Source organism: Rhinocladiella mackenziei (genome assembly GCF_000835555.1).
Source record: "Rhinocladiella mackenziei CBS 650.93 unplaced genomic scaffold supercont1.4, whole genome shotgun sequence".
Lineage (NCBI taxonomy): Eukaryota > Fungi > Ascomycota > Eurotiomycetes > Chaetothyriales > Herpotrichiellaceae > Rhinocladiella > Rhinocladiella mackenziei.
In genome coordinates, this window is record NW_013550601.1 from 1,849,707 (window position 1) to 1,866,992 (window position 17,286).

The 17,286-nt window shown below is 49.9% G+C and overlaps 4 protein-coding genes across 4 annotated transcripts; 2 read left to right on the forward strand and 2 right to left on the reverse strand.

Annotated features, from left to right (window-relative positions):
* Window positions 1–3,618: 3,618 nt before the first annotated feature.
* Window positions 3,619–5,479, reverse strand: Z518_05820 (uncharacterized protein; the record flags this gene model as incomplete). Its single annotated transcript, XM_013416631.1, has 4 exons — window positions 3,619–4,553; window positions 4,603–4,685; window positions 4,736–5,206; window positions 5,265–5,479. 4 exons carry the CDS (start codon window positions 5,477–5,479, stop codon window positions 3,619–3,621), a joined length of 1,704 nt encoding a protein of 567 aa, XP_013272085.1.
* An 856-nt stretch (window positions 5,480–6,335) lies between these two features.
* Window positions 6,336–7,493, forward strand: Z518_05821 (uncharacterized protein; the record flags this gene model as incomplete). Its single annotated transcript, XM_013416632.1, has 1 exon — window positions 6,336–7,493. One exon carries the CDS (start codon window positions 6,336–6,338, stop codon window positions 7,491–7,493), a length of 1,158 nt encoding a protein of 385 aa, XP_013272086.1.
* A 2,823-nt stretch (window positions 7,494–10,316) lies between these two features.
* Window positions 10,317–11,066, reverse strand: Z518_05822 (uncharacterized protein; the record flags this gene model as incomplete). Its single annotated transcript, XM_013416633.1, has 3 exons — window positions 10,317–10,658; window positions 10,716–10,880; window positions 10,938–11,066. 3 exons carry the CDS (start codon window positions 11,064–11,066, stop codon window positions 10,317–10,319), a joined length of 636 nt encoding a protein of 211 aa, XP_013272087.1.
* A 4,740-nt stretch (window positions 11,067–15,806) lies between these two features.
* Z518_05823 (uncharacterized protein) lies at window positions 15,807–17,047 on the forward strand (the record flags this gene model as incomplete). The annotated part of the gene is made up of 2 exons (XM_013416634.1): window positions 15,807–16,848; window positions 16,911–17,047. 2 exons carry the CDS (start codon window positions 15,807–15,809, stop codon window positions 17,045–17,047), a joined length of 1,179 nt encoding a protein of 392 aa, XP_013272088.1.
* Between the last annotated feature and the right edge of the window lie 239 nt (window positions 17,048–17,286).

The following is a 17,286-nucleotide window of genomic DNA, read 5'->3' on the forward strand; positions in this document are numbered from 1 at the left end:
CTACAACGCCATGTGCACTTCCTGAGGTCAAAGAGATGGTATTCATGGGTGACGGTGAGCTCACTGCTTCGGATATCATATCTGTGACACCTGGTGTCAGTGTCATTAACGAAGTGTCAATGATTCCCGAACGCTGAAGAGACACCCTCTGCACATCCTGCCGCAGAATTGCATGAAGTGGTCGAGCGTCCATGGCGGTGTTCATTCAATCCTCTGGCTGAATCAGCGTCCTGAGCATCTGGCCATGAACATGTGCGGCGATTTTAGCCATAAACAAGGAGTATATCACCTAGCAAAGTGTTCTCGGTCATTTGAAATCCCTTTCTGGCTGCAACTCGCGCTCGCAATTTGGCCAAAGCCCGATTCCAGTACCTGATTGCCATCATACTCCTGGAAGACTGATGTGTGGTAGACGTCACGGTTGCTGCATACTGCCGGAGCACTTACTTTGCAACACGTGTGTGATTTCTTGCCAAAGCTAGCCGGCATACGACAAATGCCCGCGGCCAACCACTTTGCCATGCAGACACGGCAGCAGAAAAATCTTAACGAAATGTCAGGAGTTCATTGACCCCTGCATCAACTAGGATGGTTGCCGTAACGAAAGGAACGGAATTTTCCCATTGAACAACTCTCTCTGGGAAATAGGACCTTAGTGTGGGCCTACTGGCCTTGACCGGTACATCTGCACAAGCTTTGGGTCTACTACGATCTTCTCGGTGTGTTTCCTGATCTGGGGCTGGTAGACTAATTTCAGTTGTTTAGTCAAGGGTCCGATGATGCTAACCCTTGCAACACAATGATCAACTCCTCTTGAGCTTTTGTTTTGTCAAATCTTTGGGGGATCCGTACGCACTGCTTGCGAGAGAATTTAGGCTTCGAAAAAACCGGTGTTGTTACAAGACGTAATACTAGCCTATACCAGTTCAAATCCTTCCGCAACTTTGAATATTTACCGAGACCCCAGAACCGACCTATTTCGCGAGTTTGTCTGCGAATACAGGAAGCACACTTCCCTAATGTATGCGATTCCATTCGTAACCGAGAAATGGCCCGGCGGAAAACCCCTTTTCAGAAAAGGCCGAATCTCGAAATAGTTGGAAGGCGGCTAACATTCCCAAAATTCATCCAACCTGTGCTTAGTCAGGAATTATCCTTCGTCTCGTGCAGGAAGTCGAAATCATAACCCCGTTTACTCAACATGGAAATAGGTAGGGATCTGTACTCGCTGCTCCAGACACGAAGGAGCTCATGCTGACCTTATGGTTTAGTCAGAACTCTGCATAAGCGTATTCCCCGGGAATCAAACAACATGTCCACGCAAAGCTTTGATGCCCCTCCATCGCACCATATGAAACGGGATGAAGCGGGATTCACAAGTCACAACAAGGCCCCTGCCGTCCGTTGTCGTCATTTTCAATGCAACCATAACATCGTCTTGGTGGTAGCATTCGGAAGATATTCCTAGATTTCCGGCCTGCTCAGGAAGATGAGGGGCCTAATTTCTTTTCTATTCGAACCTCGTGAAATGCGGCTTGTCGAAAGCAGCTTCTACTATCCTTGGTAAGTTTGCAAGCGTTCAGATTCCTACTTTGTTTTGGAATTGCCTACCGTTGTCCAGGTGCTCTCGATTGGCCAGAATTTCATATCTCAACTTGTTCTTCTTCACTCTGCAAAACAGCGAGCCACCGGAGCAATGCCGAAAGCTGTGTGTAGCACGTAGGTCTTTTTCGATTTGTCCATCTTCAAGTTCGAATGAAATTGCGTCCATCCTCCAGATCGATGTGTCTGCCTTTAAGCGCGGAAACGCTCTCTTAAACTCGTTCACATTGTCGAACGGTCATCTCCTGTTTCCTTTTCTGGATCACCCTCTCCGTAGGAAACCCTTGGGAAGTGATGACGACGACGGCATTCAGCGGCCGGGGGCTCCGGAAACATGCCCCAAACACCTCTTCGCTTCACATCCATAGCAGAATGTCTCCAAAACCACTTGGACGGTGTAGCCGGATCCTGAAATTGAAGGATAGCACAGCATCGAAATTAAGAACTTTCTGATCACCGAGGTTCCATGCGCGAGTGTTTCCCTAGGTATCCACCTTTCCCAGGCCGAGACGATAGGCATTTTGACAATTACATGATCACAAAGCACACAAAACCAAGTCTTATACACATACTTCTTGGACAGGTGCGGATACCCTGACTTGGGATAGCAAGGAAACGGCTGGCTAGGCTACAGTGCAGGAATTTTTATTTTTTTAGCATAGGAATGAATATTGCAGCATTTTCGAGGCCGTCATGTCAGGATGATCATCTCCGTGCTTGTTCTTCCGCAGTTTCGACACCTACTCCGTCAGCTGCAGTGCATCTGGCCTCGCTCGGCCTCGCAGTCGTCTCCCGTCAGATTGTACATCGATGGTAACGTGTTAGGATGATCCTTCACTGAGTTCACTCTTGTGCAGTTTTACCACATCTTTCGTTGCTTGCAGAACACCCTTTGCTCATCCGTTCTCCTTGAGGATTCGAGCCAACATGGACCACTTCCGCATTTTTCTCTTCGTTGCCCAGGTCGTCTTGCTGGTCCCAGAGCCGAGGGAGCTCGTGGTCATGCGACACTGATGACCGGCAAAATGTGTAGTCCTCACCTTCAAACCTCCAGTTTGTAGAATTGACCAACAGTGATAGTACTCGTCGATAGCAGCCAGATCGGCGCTCGTTCTGGGACATTCGGTCCCGACAACAGGCAATCCGCATTCCTGGTAATCAACGAAAACGACGCAAATAAGGTAATTGACACTTGCACAGACCATTGAGAGTTAAGGAAGTCCACAACCGCTTCCAGCCACAGTAAATATTCGGGGAATCTCGCTCGCCTGTGACTTGTTACCTGGCATTGTAGAACATCTGAACCGGGACCTGATTGTGGTGGTAGAAACAAAGAAAGACTCAATAACTGGAGAGCATGATGGAACATGGTATCTCTTCTGGATTCAATCGCGTCTACTGACAACTTGCCAGGCTGTGTGGACAGAATACCGGCAGCTTGTACCAAGATGTGTTGGAGGGTGTGGTAACACGTTCCCTTCCCGTCTCTCATAGATTTTCAATTTCATTAAACTTAGGGTACCTAAATGTTAGGTCCTTGATGTAATTAAAGGGTTCTTGAGATCTCAAGTGTAGATGGTCTCCTGCTGGGCCATATGGGAGAATGTATTTTCCACGCTATGTACAGAGAATGTCGCAGTACCGCAAAAATTCAAGAAGATGTCCCAGTAGATTTGAATGTTTAGGTAACGGCGATGTTCGAGTCTTTGACAACCGTTCACAGCCGGATTGTTTGGCGACACTGGAACATAGCTCGCAGTCAAGGCTCCATCGGTGCCAAGAGATGAAAAATCCCTTTTGAGTAATTGCGCAAAGGAAAGAGTCAATAGGTCGGTGGAAGGGTCCGATCTGGTACATCTGACAAGGAGAGAAGGAGAGATTTGGGAAATAGCCACGCACAGCTGCCGATCTATTTCGAGGGCTACATGCCACAAGATTTCTTCTAGAGACCCTGAAAAGCTCTCCTATTCAGTATCCATAGTTACACTCTTAGGGTGAAAGGAAGACTCTTTGATCTCACAGAGGGAATGCGGAGCTTCGTTTCTCGTTTGAAACTTTGACATCTCTCCATATCACGGTGGAAATGACTCCGATGGAGATGATAGAAGTTCCTGTAATGAAAAGCTTTTGCATTGTCTCCGGATAACCCTGGGCGATGGCAATTCTCTCAGGGCTGCCTATCTCGTACGACAACTGCGTGGAGAGGTCGCTGTATATGGCCATTAGATTTGGTTGAGCGCTCGCCGGGAGGTATTTCGAGAGGTTCTCAGGAAACGCCCTCGTCCAGATTGCCACGGATATGGTTGCCCCGACGGCTTGGAAGGTCGTACCGATCATATTGTAGAGGGCCAGCACACTGGCCAAGTGCTCATGATGGACAGTTGCCATGACCGCGATCACCGAAGACATGTAGATTATACCATCACCTATCGCCAGGAATATCTGGACCGTGATGATCGCACTCGTCTTGGAGTCAATCTTGGACAAATGAATCATTAAGCCCGTGGCAAGGATCTGGAGCGGCAGGCCCAGGGCGAGAGCAAGCCATTTGTAACGACCAGTTGCCTTGACCAAGGCACCGGCCGCAATTCCGGCGACCACCCATCCAATATTGTGGATGTGGAAGACGTAACCGGCACGCGTAACCGATAAGCCTTGCACAACTTGCAAGGACGAAGAGAAATAGCTGGTCCAGCAATAATAGACCATATATGTTTCTGCATACGAGATGCTGGCCCCGATAACCGTTCGGCTCTGGAGTAGTGAGAAAGGGATGAAGGACTTGGTGGCCAGATACTTCTCCCAAAGTGCAAATAAGATAATAGAAACACCTCCAAACACCAACATGCAGATAATCATTGGTGATGCCCAGCCCTGACTCTGCCTCGTATAGAGGCTGAAGGGCAGGAGAAAGAGAGAAAAACCCGAGGTTAAAAGGAGAATGCCAATGCCTGTCCCGTGTATTAATGGCTATCTTCTTGTTTATGAGGGCGAACTCACAATCAAACTCGATCCAGTAGTGTTTCAATGATCCCCAGAGCGTACGTCTTCCTGACGGCCCTTTCGGCTTTGGGGCCTGGCGGCTATTCCAGAGGAGTAGGCCGAGTAGCGGCAGCCCCGATATCGGACACACGATTGAAAATGTCCCAAAGACCATCTCCAGCCTGCGCCCCGAAGAAAGGCAGTTGCAACTGGAGCGCCAATCCAAGTCGTAATGAGCCACGGTGAATTATACAGCCCAAACATGATGCCGCGGATCCTCAAGGGGAAGTGGTCGGCAATGAGTACGAACAAGGCATAAGACATGCCATCAAAGCCCGTCCAGAAAAACACCGACGCTACGCAGTAAGTCACAACATCTTCGCAAGCTGCCATCATCATGGTGCCGATGGTGAAGATAAGGAGTGTCAGAGCAAAGCCTATTGCTCGGCCCCAGACGTCCAATACTTTCGCCAGTGGCAGCCGAGAAACTGCGCCGACGACACTTGACACAATGCTGGCGGTCGGAATGAGGGAATGCGCGCGAAATTCACTATAGACATATGGCAGGAGCGGAGACATGATCTGCATTTGAAAACCGGTCGTAAATGTTATCAGCCGAATTCTGGGATCGATTAGCAATCTTCTAAATAGGATCGAGAGCCGGTGGGATTTTGTCGTACGCAGTAATCAGGGCAGTCAAATTCCTAGCTGACAGGACATATTCCATGGCTTCTGCGTTCTCTGATCGTGGCTGTGATTCGTTGCCATGCCTTTCCTCTAGCTCATGTTGCTCCTGTTTCAGTCCTTCGTTCTTCTCTACCGCCTTCGCCCCAGCGTGGTGAAAGTTCTCTGGTACAACAGCTGCAGCTGTGACGATCTGGGAGTGGGTGTCCATCTCTGCGCGCAAGAAAACTCGATCGGAAATACTCTTTGAAGAGAAGTTACTTCGTGCAACTTGATAGTTTTCAACAGTAAAGACGAGGAAGAATACGGTGCTCGACTGAGAAGGAGGGCCTTGCCTTCTAGAGTGTTTTCAGTGGACCTACCTGCATTAGCTGGGCTCATGGTTTGAGGACCGTTCATCGAGATGACCATATCATTGAAGTTCCTTTTTTTTTTTTTTTTTTTTTTTTGCGTAATGCGAAAAGAATCGATTGGAGATCTTCTTGAGACGGATTTCTCAAGAAGCGCTACACCGCAAAATGAGTCTGCTATTGTAGACACTTCCGCGTGGCGAGACATAAATGTGTATAGGGATTTTGTCGGATACCGGTCGCTAATTAGTCAATACTCGCCACAAAAAGCAAACGATGGACATCTGGAGTCCGAATACGGTACGTGGAACTAGCCTTTCCCGAAGCAGTGCCGTCCTTAAGGTCCTCTTTTTCTAGCAGTGAAAATGTTTTCGTGATCAATAACTCTTATCAGCGCTCTGCGCCACGTCCCAAGAAACGCTTCGATGCGTGACTGCCAATGAGCATTCCCGTTGGAATGATCCATGACCGAAGCACACGACGAGATCTTTCCGAGCATCCATTCTTCCGAGGCTAAATTGTGTTTCATGAATCCTTCTTGTACTATGGGAACATGTCTTGAGCACTGCGTGTGATTACCTCCCTTGGGAAAAGAAATACTTGCTCGCGCCACGAGTGGCCGAGCAGAGCAAAGAGACTGGCTCGATCACAGAATCTTTATGAATTTATCCAACCTTGGATCAACAGGTGAAAATATATTTTGATCACATTCTCAGCATGACAAAACCTCTAGCCCTCATCGCCGGAGCTGGAATCGCCGGTCTGTCAGCTGCTTGGTGGTTGGACAAAGCTGGCTGGCGCTCTATCGTTATTGAAAGAGCGCCCAGCATTCGTGTGGGCGGATATGTCATGACGATATCTGGCCTCGGTTACGAAACCCTTAAACGCATGAGCCTTCTCGACGGCCTTCGAGCCGCTTCCCAGAGCTTTGAACACAATGTGATCAGCGACAACTATGGAAAAGAGCTGTGCCGCATTCGGTACAGCGACGTCCATGGCGGGCTGGAATCACTCGCCGTTCGCCGCGACGACCTAGCCCGGTCGCTTGCGGATGCTCTACCGGACACCTGTTCGATTCGATTTGAGGAGACCATCAGCCATGCCACCGACGAGGGAGACAAGATTCGGGCTGTCCTTGGTGGTGGAGACGTCATTGAGGCGAACCTTTTGATCGGTGCGGACGGATTTCGCTCCAAAATACGGGAACAGTTTTGGAAGGATGGCGATTCCTTGGAGCCACTGGGGTACTATTATGCCGCATACAACTTCGGGGAAGAGGCTGAAACTCACAACGACTGTCACTCTTTCAACAGTCCAGGGCATCTTGACATGCTATTTGCTTTGCGAGACAAAGGGATGACGGGCATGCATATCTGGCGCGAAGAACGGAACTTGCTAGAAAACCGTCAGAACAAATTCGATATACTTCGTGAAATAACGACCGGCGGTGTCCCGCAAGTGTGCAACGCCATCGATCGCGCAGAAAAAGCCAACGTTTCGCCGGTTATGGACAGTCTGAATTTGGTTACCTTACCGCGGTGGTCTCAAGGGCGAGTTCTCCTTCTCGGTGATGCAGCACATTGTCTCACGCTTCTGTCAGGCCAAGGCGCTGGCATGGCCATCGTATCAGCTGAGATACTGGGTAGGGAGCTCATGAAAACGACGAACATCTCACAAGCACTTCTCAATCACGAGACCAAGCTCCGCCCAAGCATTGAGCGACTTCAAACGCGGACTCGGACTATGGCCGGGTTTTATATCCCGAAGACTGTATTTTCTTACCGTTTACGAAACCTTCTCCTGAAGTTGATGCCATATTCGTGGATAGTGTCCTACCATGTCAACACTCTCAAAGCAGAGATTGATTTGACCTGAGACCGCTTTAGAGCATCCAAGACTGCGTCAGGGACGGGCCGTCAATCTTTGTTAAACTTCTCTCATTGAAAGAATGCACTGATCGAATTCGGTCAAAGGGTGGCATTGAGCCTGTCTATATATCTGTCTAACGAGTGTACGTCATCATTGTTGCCTGTCGATGGTGATACAGTCTGGTGGGCGAATATTGCAAAAATAACCCCCGGTTAGTCGTGAACGATAAGCCACCAATTGTTCAACAACCTTCCAACGGAGTGGATCGAAAGGGAGTGTCACCAGAACTGGCAACTTACGTATAGCGGCTGAATCGGTCAACAAATCCTGTTGTCAAATGGATTACACTGAGTACTCTGGGGGGCCGCTGTAGCCAGCACCTCGTTGTTTTGTTTATATAGAGTTTCTACGCCATCCCCACCACCTTTCTAGGTTTTCAGGGCTGAAACATTGTCTTACCTTGAGCACATTGAGTTCCAGTCTGGACCAACCGATAGACACCGTTTCCAATGCTAGAGGGCTCGTTGTCATGGGGTTGTCGAAGTGGTAAGTACGGTGTTGCCGTCGTAAAAGAGGGAAGACGCATCGAGAATTGCAGAAACTTCCGAACCAATCAGAGCAAGCCACTTGCGAAGTCACGTGGTCCGTACGATAGCACCCAAAAATTGCGACGCTTTCTCTTCTCAGCCACCTCTACCAGGTGTAACTTTGGCATATTCATTTTGATCATGCTGTACTCGCTCACCGGCCCTAGTTGACTTTTTTAGGAGGTTCCAAGCTCGCCACCGAAACGACTCAACGTTAGCAATCATCTTGATCCCAACCCCCTTTGCCGAACTGGATCAGATGCTCATTGTCGGCCTCACATGCCGCCGCCAATGCACCGACAGTAAACCCTCCTCGGCGGAGGACGCCTTCATGATGCGTACACTTCTCTGGAAAAAAGCATCTTTGAGGGTGGCTTGCCCGGCCGGATTTCAACCTTGGTACCGCGGAGTGCGGTCCGAATCCCGAGTCCTGGAAGAACTGGAATCCAAAATTGTTGTCAGGAAAACGAGCCGAGATTCTTCACCGCCAGTTCCGCGGGCGATTAACGTTATCTCGCGCCGCGTTCCGCTATGCTTCGATTTTGCTTTTCGAGCAGACTGATCGTCGCCGATGCGGCGTCGACGGCGGTAATGTGGGGAATGTTTCCTCAGGTCCCGAATCCGCAGGGGTCAATCCAAGCCGCTCGTACGCCGCAGCTCCTCGATTGAAGTGTTCAGATGAGGTCTGAGTCCGGGACTGATTGTTCTCAGATGCCATTGGAATACTGGGGTTGTGGACGGCCAGCTCCCAAATCTTTCCTCTTCCTTGAAAATCAGTCACTCTTGGAACTGGTATACCCAAGTAAAACCGAGGAATACACTTGATACAGATTGATACGATACTCAACGTAGGGAAAAGGCCCCTGCTGTGGTTTTATGGGAATTGCAACCGGAAGCGTCCGTATCACGGTGTGGTCGTCGTATAGCACTTTGCACCGACAACCCGTTGGTATGCAGACTGGCCCATCACCATGCAACCAAGTTTGCCAGAGTTTGGATTTTGAATGCGATGGATATTGCTGTTCGCCCGCCATGGCATGAGCCGTTGGTTCGACATCCCCGGAGGACCGTGGATGACCTGATTTTCTATCCTTCTCTCCAGATTACACATTGACAGCCTTACTCCATAGGGAGACTTTTTGTTCGCCGCCTCCCCCGACTTTGACTTTTGCAATGTCACCGCTAGGATTTATACCCACATTGAGTTGCACTAGGCTCCTCGTTTCCGGCGATCTTCCCCTTTGGAGTAGTCAATACTGCACTCGTGATTGGCTCATTCAACACTGCAGTATTCTCCCTATTGGTTGAATTTATTGGGATTAATGGCGCTAGAAGTCTCAAGGAAGCTCTGACGAAAAGGATTGTCGGCCTCGACTCCGTAACATGAGATCGGAACCGCCACGACGCTAGGTCGTTCGGCAGTCCATAAAGAGAAAGCCAGAACTTAGAACGGGAGTGGTTATGGTGGTCTCCGATTCCCAGCATCCTTTCACCTCCCACACCTCCCACGTGGAAGCCCACAAAATTTGGAAGTTGCCAAGGATGTTCTGTCAATTTTAACTACTGGGTCACTAGTTCTTATGTAAGTCCCCTGGTTTCTGACTCAGAATCACCTGCTGAGCTCATTAATCCGGCTAGGATTCAGGGCAAATCAACATTTGGAATGGGGCTTCTTTCCTAAATGGGATTGGTCATTCAAAAGAGGCCGGGCACTGGAATATTGTCGACCTTCACAATAATGATAGCCGCCATCTTTAGCTTCAGTTGTGACATTTTGCAATCACAGCGCGACACGGAGTGAAAATGATCACGAAATCAGAAAATTGAGCAAAGAGAGCGTGAAGGATCCCAGGAAAGAATTCGTCTTGTGAGATCATTCATTCGGCGTGAGCTGTATCCAAGACAAAAAGTTTCTATCGAACTCATCAGAGAAGGGGCCGGACTCAAGGTCTTTTTTTTTTTTTTTTTGACTGTAAAGGTGCGTAGTCGCCCTGAATAACAGGATTTTGAATTTGGAAGTAAGTATTACACACGCATCCACACACACCCACCTGCAAAGATAGTCCAAAGATACACTATTCCCTACCTCATATTCAATGCACACACAATCTTTGCCGTAGAGTGAATGCTGGCTATCTTCGCCAATGCACCCCCAACGCCTCTGTCTCCCAGCCTTATGATATGCAGACCAATAGAGCCGCTCTCCCGTCATCCATCCCGAGTCATGTCTGTCCGCATGTGTTCAGGAGCCACGTCTGATTGGACAAGAAGGTGACAATCGGGGAGTGCTCTGAGGGCTCGGAGTATCGTGGTTGAAGAATGGTACCAAGTCGAACTCCTGGGGAGATTGGCAGAGTGAACCACAGAGAGTAGGTAAGCCAGATTGGAGCTGAGAAATTTCGCCATTGAGTTGCTCGATTTGCGCCTTGAGTCGGTTGATTTCTTCGGTCTGCTGCGAGTATGATCGCGACAGGAGCTGGTGTCTTTGTTGCCATTGAGCAATTTGCTCCTCGAGCTCCTTCTGATGGCGCTCTTTGCGCTCGCGATATGCACGCTGCGAAGAGCGGTTTTGTTCTCGTCGTCTCTATTGACGTTGTTAGTCGGATGGAAATGGTCGCAATCGATTCTGGAGGTGGTCTACCTCGATCTTGTCAGGAATAGAACTCTTCACCTGGGCCACCACGTTGGTGGTAGATGAAACTCGTCGCTCAGGTGTTGATCTATAGGAGCTATCTGAGCCTGATGAAGACATACTGTCAAATGAGTTGTCAAGGGTGGCGTAGAAATCAGCCGCTCGTTGGAGAAGCTACCATTTTCTATTAGCACCAAACCTCGCTATGGAAAGCGCCAGAAGCCCACTTACATCATTATAGTGCCTGACCATATTCTTTGGCGACTGGACGCCAGTGTAGCCCCATTGGAAAGAGGAGTCGATGGGTGAGAAGGTAGCTTGTTGCTGGGCCCAGCCGTTGGTGGTGTGATAGTCGGTCATGATGGTGTTGGCTTGCCGTTTGAGACTTGAAGTGTTTGTGAGCAATGTTCGTCTTTGTGATACGAATATTTGGTCTTCCAAACTTGAAGGAGGCGTTGTCAGGGCAAATGGTGGTAGGGGGGAAGGCAAGCGGCATATCTTATACAAGACCAGGCTGGCATGGCGGAGCAGGCAAAGTGGTCTGCTTCGTCTTTAGCTAACGGGGCTTTGACTGGACGCGAATGGTCTTCGATTCGAATTTCAAAAAGTTATCCTGTCGGTAGACAGGTGCTCTAGTGCCTTCAGGACAAATTCGAGGACCAATCCGGCTGGGGAGTGGAAGAGAGGAGATGAAGACGTTGGTGGAGTGTCGAAATCAAACTAAACCTCGAACAGCAGGCGCACTAAGAACGCTAGAGCCCTCCCCCTGTCAACACCCCCGTCAATCTTTTGTCGGCCCCTTCTCCTTGCTAGAGTTCGTTGCTCACTGTGCGTCTCAGTACCCGTGCATAGTCAGCCAGACCTTTATGCGCCCTTACTCACTCTCCACGACCATTCCTCAAGGGGCAGAATGTGGCTGAACCGTTGCTGCAACCCAAGTGGGCATGGAGGGGAAAACGCGTTGAACACTCCCTCGTCGACCCGTTCCTCGAGCAATGATCGGGGCGTCTAACCACCAGGAGACTGGCTATACGGATCATCACCACGGCGTAGCTTGCTGAGATACACAGAACTGAGATGGGATTTAGGCACTGAAGATTCTGGCACTTTCGGTCTTGATAACATAAGATACAGAGCTATGGCTTGCTAGCGGATCTGCGGTGTACATTGTCCACAACACATTCCAGCAGTGGCACCTTGGTCCATGAAATTATTTCCTTGATCAAACGGGGTAGACTACTTAACGAATGAGGTGCCTGTACATTGTCCATGCAGCGCTACATACCTCAGTTTTTCCGCGACAGGAGGGAGATCTCGCAATTGCTTCAATATATGCCATGTTCGTCATTGCGCTGGGTCCCGTGCACAGCATGTGGTGAGGTTGCCTTTGTTAAACATGGGGTACCCGAGTTCGGCAGCACTACCAGGTACAGTTAGAGCCGCTGCAAACTTCGCAACAGGAAAAAGTACCCTAGAAGCGCCCGGTAACCCCCATTTAGGATGTCCCACTAGCATTCCGTCTTCATAAGTGTAACATATATGACGTCTTTAAAGGAGGTCTGGGTAACACGAGGACGCCGGGTAATATTGGAAGCCGTATCTTTCTGTCTCGCAACTCGTGTCGCGCCATTTCTCGCCAACTTGCCATGTACGCTGCACACTGGCCAACTCATCCTTCGCCTTCTATCTGTGAAGTATCTGCGGACAAACCACTCGGAAAAAGTAGTGTGCATACGTCGAGTGGTGAGACTACTTGGACTCTTTGCCACCTCCACACGGTGTTTCATGTGCAAAATACGATAAAATGGGGGTATTATGAATCTTACTACGCATAGAGAATTAGCGCGGACAGACCTCATGCTCAACAATACAAACTTTCGTTCGAGCTGGCTCGGAGGCTTCGATTCCTGGATCCTCCGTATGGGTGTGTAATGATAAATCTGGAACAGGGTCCTATCACATGATTGCGCACATCCGTGTCTCATGGTCTTCTAAGAAACGCCCGCCTCTACCGAATTCGGGCGGAGGAAATAAGGGCTGTGGTTTCTCTAAGAGAGGAAAGCCCATGGGAGCAAAAGCATGCGTTCGCCCGCCTCCACCCCATACAGAAAGACCAGCAGTCCAGGCCCAATCAGGGGGAATGGGATATCCCCGGCGCCGCGGAGTCTGATCGGGTACTTATCACGAAAATTCTCGAAGACCAGACGTGTTCCGCATCTCACTGCCCTGATGCCCCATCGGACCGTCTCGGTCTAATAAGCTGCCTGGAGATGGGGGAGGCTCGTTTGGGGCAACGCTTCGAACATAATCTGTTTTCTACAAATGAGCTCCAACTCACCCAGCCTTGTGGCTCATCGATGATCCACCTACCCGAAGCTCTACCCCTTCTGAATATTCGGCAGCAGTCATGCGCGACTTCTCACGACAGCTCCTGATGTCCATGGTAGCATTCGGTTGCAGACCGTGTTGGAACTCTGAAGAATACTTGAGTGCTAGATTCGACCAAGTTATGTTGGGTGTGCGTCTCATAGATGGCACCTTTGAAAGGAGTGAAAATGCGTTGTCGTGAAGCTGAGCCTAACCAAGGTATCTAGACAACACAGTTGGACTCGAAGAATCACCACCGTTTCATAGAACGGCGATTCGTCGTCCTGGTCGAGACTGTGATGTGATGGGCAATTCTGTAATCTTGGTCGGCAAGCTTTGCGATCCAATCACTCTGAAAAGCCGAGTGGGCTTCTCACCAGATCTATGTGTATTTTACGCATGGATGGGGTGCGAATACGTGCTCGTTTCCCAAGGCATAGCGTCAATGGCAAAGTATCACGGCTCTGTGGTTCGATCCGGCTGTGCCAAACTCAGTCCGTTCTAGCTTTGACCCTTGACATTGTTGAAAGCGATTCGTCGATGACAGTGTATTCTCAGCATTATGTCTATCCCGGCAATTGTCCCATCAACGGGATCTCACACCAATAATTGAAAGCGACTGATCCGCGATTTTCGCTGTGCTTTCCAACCCCAAACTCGGAAAGCGAGCTGTAGAGGATTGCCGACGTCAGCAGCGCAAAACGAACAAATCACATGATCGTACACGACGAGGCACTCAGACTCAAAGAGAGGGCATTGGAGGACTGGAAAATATTCGATTGGTTAACGGGCTAATGGGATCATTTGAGCCACTAGAGGCGAGGAGGTAATAAAGATCCCGGATGATTTGTAGCTGACGTTATCAATATCTGCGCGAATCATGGTAAGCTTGTCATCTTGGCATTGCATAGTTAATACAAACGCAGATAAAGCAAGATGGGGCCTGGAGCGGTTTTCAGATGCAAATGCCAGAGATTGATTCAGCATTATACTCTCGTCCTCGGGTATATCGTGATTCACACGGGGCCTAGCATACTCCTGCGCAGGTCTGGAACATGGTTCACCCCTAGAGTCTGACCTGACCGTACAGACGAGGGATATGTGAGTTCGTTTTTGAGTATTTGTATTGGTCGAAGCATTGGTCAGGTCTCGGGGCTGTTACGCTATAGGAGTGCTTCCCTTCGACGATAAGGAACCGATGGTAAACCCTGATGTACCAAATCGAGATGAAGGGCCGCGTAGCTCGGACCTAGTGACGGGATGTTTTGGGACGGACCAGTCGCTATGGTCTGTCCCTCAAGCTTCCTTGGATAACAGGTGGTACCAAGAGGTCACACCGCGTCCCGGCTCCATGGGCATTGGAACATCGTGAGTGACTGCTGGTCGATGGTATACAGAGGATAGCGCTAGACACGGAGGTAACTCGTGAGCAAGGGGTAAGGCTTTGCCGGCAATGGGATATCCCATCGTCTGACGTCATTGCGCTTTCCAATTCGAAATGTTTTAACCACAATTAGCCAATATGCCGGTGAAGGTCTCGAGATAAATGCAGATGGATAGGAGAGCAGCCTCACCCTGGCCACGACCCGGGCGCGGGATGACTGATTTGCTGACAATTGGATAGATGGTCGGGCGTTGTCAGGAGCTCGTATCGTGCTTACTCATAGATAGCCCGAATAGAAAAGAGAGAAATTGATCGTGACGGAGGCTTTCCAGGTGGGCGTCGTTGATGGCATATTGATGCTTGGAGGAGGAGGATTGAACTGGAACGGAACCCCTATAGGGCGGAGAGCTAACGGAAGAATTAAGGAGACTTGGGCATACTGGAGTGACTGAAGATATGACCGAGAAGCTTTTGCGCTGTCTTGTTTCCTGAAAGCGTCTTCAAACTCCAAGGTAATTGGCACTAACAGCTAAGGCAGGTTTGCCGAGATCAGGTTCGGTGGTGGCTGGGATATGAGAAGGTCGCCACGCGATGATCAGGGCAACAATCTGGCCCCTGCACCAAACCAAAAATCTTGAAACCTCGATCCTGGGCCGAGGGATGGAATTTCATCAACGCCGCTCTGCAAACATCAACATGTTCATGATCGGTGAGATCCAGAGGCGATGGTGTGGTGAGGGTCATGAGGACAGCAGTTGCTTTATGCAGCAGCTCTGCTCGGAGAGGGTGTTCGCCTCCAGATCCCGAGCTCAGGGCCCGTCACACCCTCTCAATGTCCCGCACCTGCGGCCCAACCCAAACACCAACTCAACAACACTCCGATTATTGGGAGAGGTGCACTCAGTCACCGCTATTCCTCGTCAAGAGAAAACACTTGCTCCAACGATCATTACATGAACCAATTTCATCTATTGCTGACTCTCCGAATTAGATTAGCTCCTTTGCCGTTTCCCAGCCACCTTCCGATCAGAGGTATCCATCGCTGTGTTGGACAAATTCTGTGGCAGGCGAGAGGCTGGTACATTCTAGTCTGCCAACAGGGAAAAAAAAAACCTCACCTATCTGCCTGACGTTCAGGTTCATTTTTCATTTCCATTCTTTCGTGTCTCTTGTCAATCGTTAACCCCCCAAATATCTCAAGCTTTGAAATTTTTCGGTTGGTAGCGTGCGATCATTGGTACCAAAGCACATTCTCTATACTCGACCAAAAATCTCACCAAGTTTCCAATGCAAAGATAGCGCACAGATCCCGAGATTCGACCTCCCCCCGGCCTGTGCGGTCAACGACCATGCGGCTACATGAAATGCCTTCCTCTCACACTTCATTCCTCGCTGCCATCATCCTCACTCGGCCTATCACCGCAGCGCTCTTACCGGAACTCCTCCACAGCTTCGAAGACCTTCAAGATGTCCGAAAGAGATGTGATAATCCCTGTGGATATTATGGACAACTATGCTGTGAAGCAGACCAAGCTTGCTACACGGATTCCAACAACCAAGCCCAATGTGGCGTCGTCGCTACCACGGCCGTCGCATCCGGTCAGTGGGAGTATTACACGACCACTTATGTGCAAACAGATCTTAAGACGGTCACCGAGACATTCAGTTCATACGTTCCCGTCAGCACGCTCAGCTGTTCGTATTCCCTGGGCGAGACTCCGTGTGGGAATGTTTGCTGTTTGTCCGGCCAATATTGCCAGGCCTCGGGGATCTGTGTCGCCGTTGGAGGGGATAGTTCTGGACACTACAGCAGTCTCTACACCGTCACGACCGTCGTCACCAACACCGCCAGTGCGCCACTACGGCCTACCAGCAACACGCTCGTCACCGTCACCTCCATCGGTGGCGCCACCACCACCCAGCCCTTCGTGACACCCGTCGGCACCGATGGGAGTATCATCTACGGCACCACCTCGAGTTCCAGTGGCGGCTTGAGCGGAGGCGCAATTGCTGGCATTGTCATCGGCGTCATTGCCGGAGTAATTATCCTCCTCCTTATCTGCGCCTGCTGCTGCTTCAAGGGCTTGATTGATGGATTGCTGGCCATTTTCGGCCTAGGCCCCCGACGAAGAAGACGCACCGAGGAAGAAGTGTACGTGGAAAGACGCTCTCGTCGAAGTGGACGAGGAGGACGGACCTGGTTTGGCACAAGACCGTCGAGAACCTCGGTGGTGGAAGAAAAGAGGACCGGTGGGTGGGGTAGGGTGGGCTGGGTGGCTGCCAGTTTAGGTGCTCTAGCTATCTGGCTCGGATTGAAGAGAAGAAGTCGACGGGACGACAAGAGCAGCTCCGGCTATGGCAGTTCTTACTACTCAGATTATACAGTTTCCAGTGAGTATACGTCGATTCCCACCTTGATGCCATGTCCATGCTCACTTTTTGGTATCAGGTAGTGAAAGCTCCTCAGACCGACGGACGAGGCGGAGCAGCCGATCCCGATCCCGACCCCGACGATGATTGTGAATTACGATTGATGGATTTGAAGCGGGCCTTGGTGCACCATTGCATGAATATGGATCGGGATTATTGATGGGATGGATGGGACATATAGCGAAGTCGGAAACCATTTTCGGCAGACATGCATGCAGTTGAGGAATTTGGATGGACTCAGATTGTATATTTGGATGAGTCGAAAATGAGCAAATCATCACGGACATAGGAAATTGACAGCACAGGGGAATTAATGTATCGTCCACAAAGGTTGGTGAAAGTATCTGGTATTTTCGGTTGCAGCGTACATAGGTGTGTACTCGGTACCTCGGGCTACCA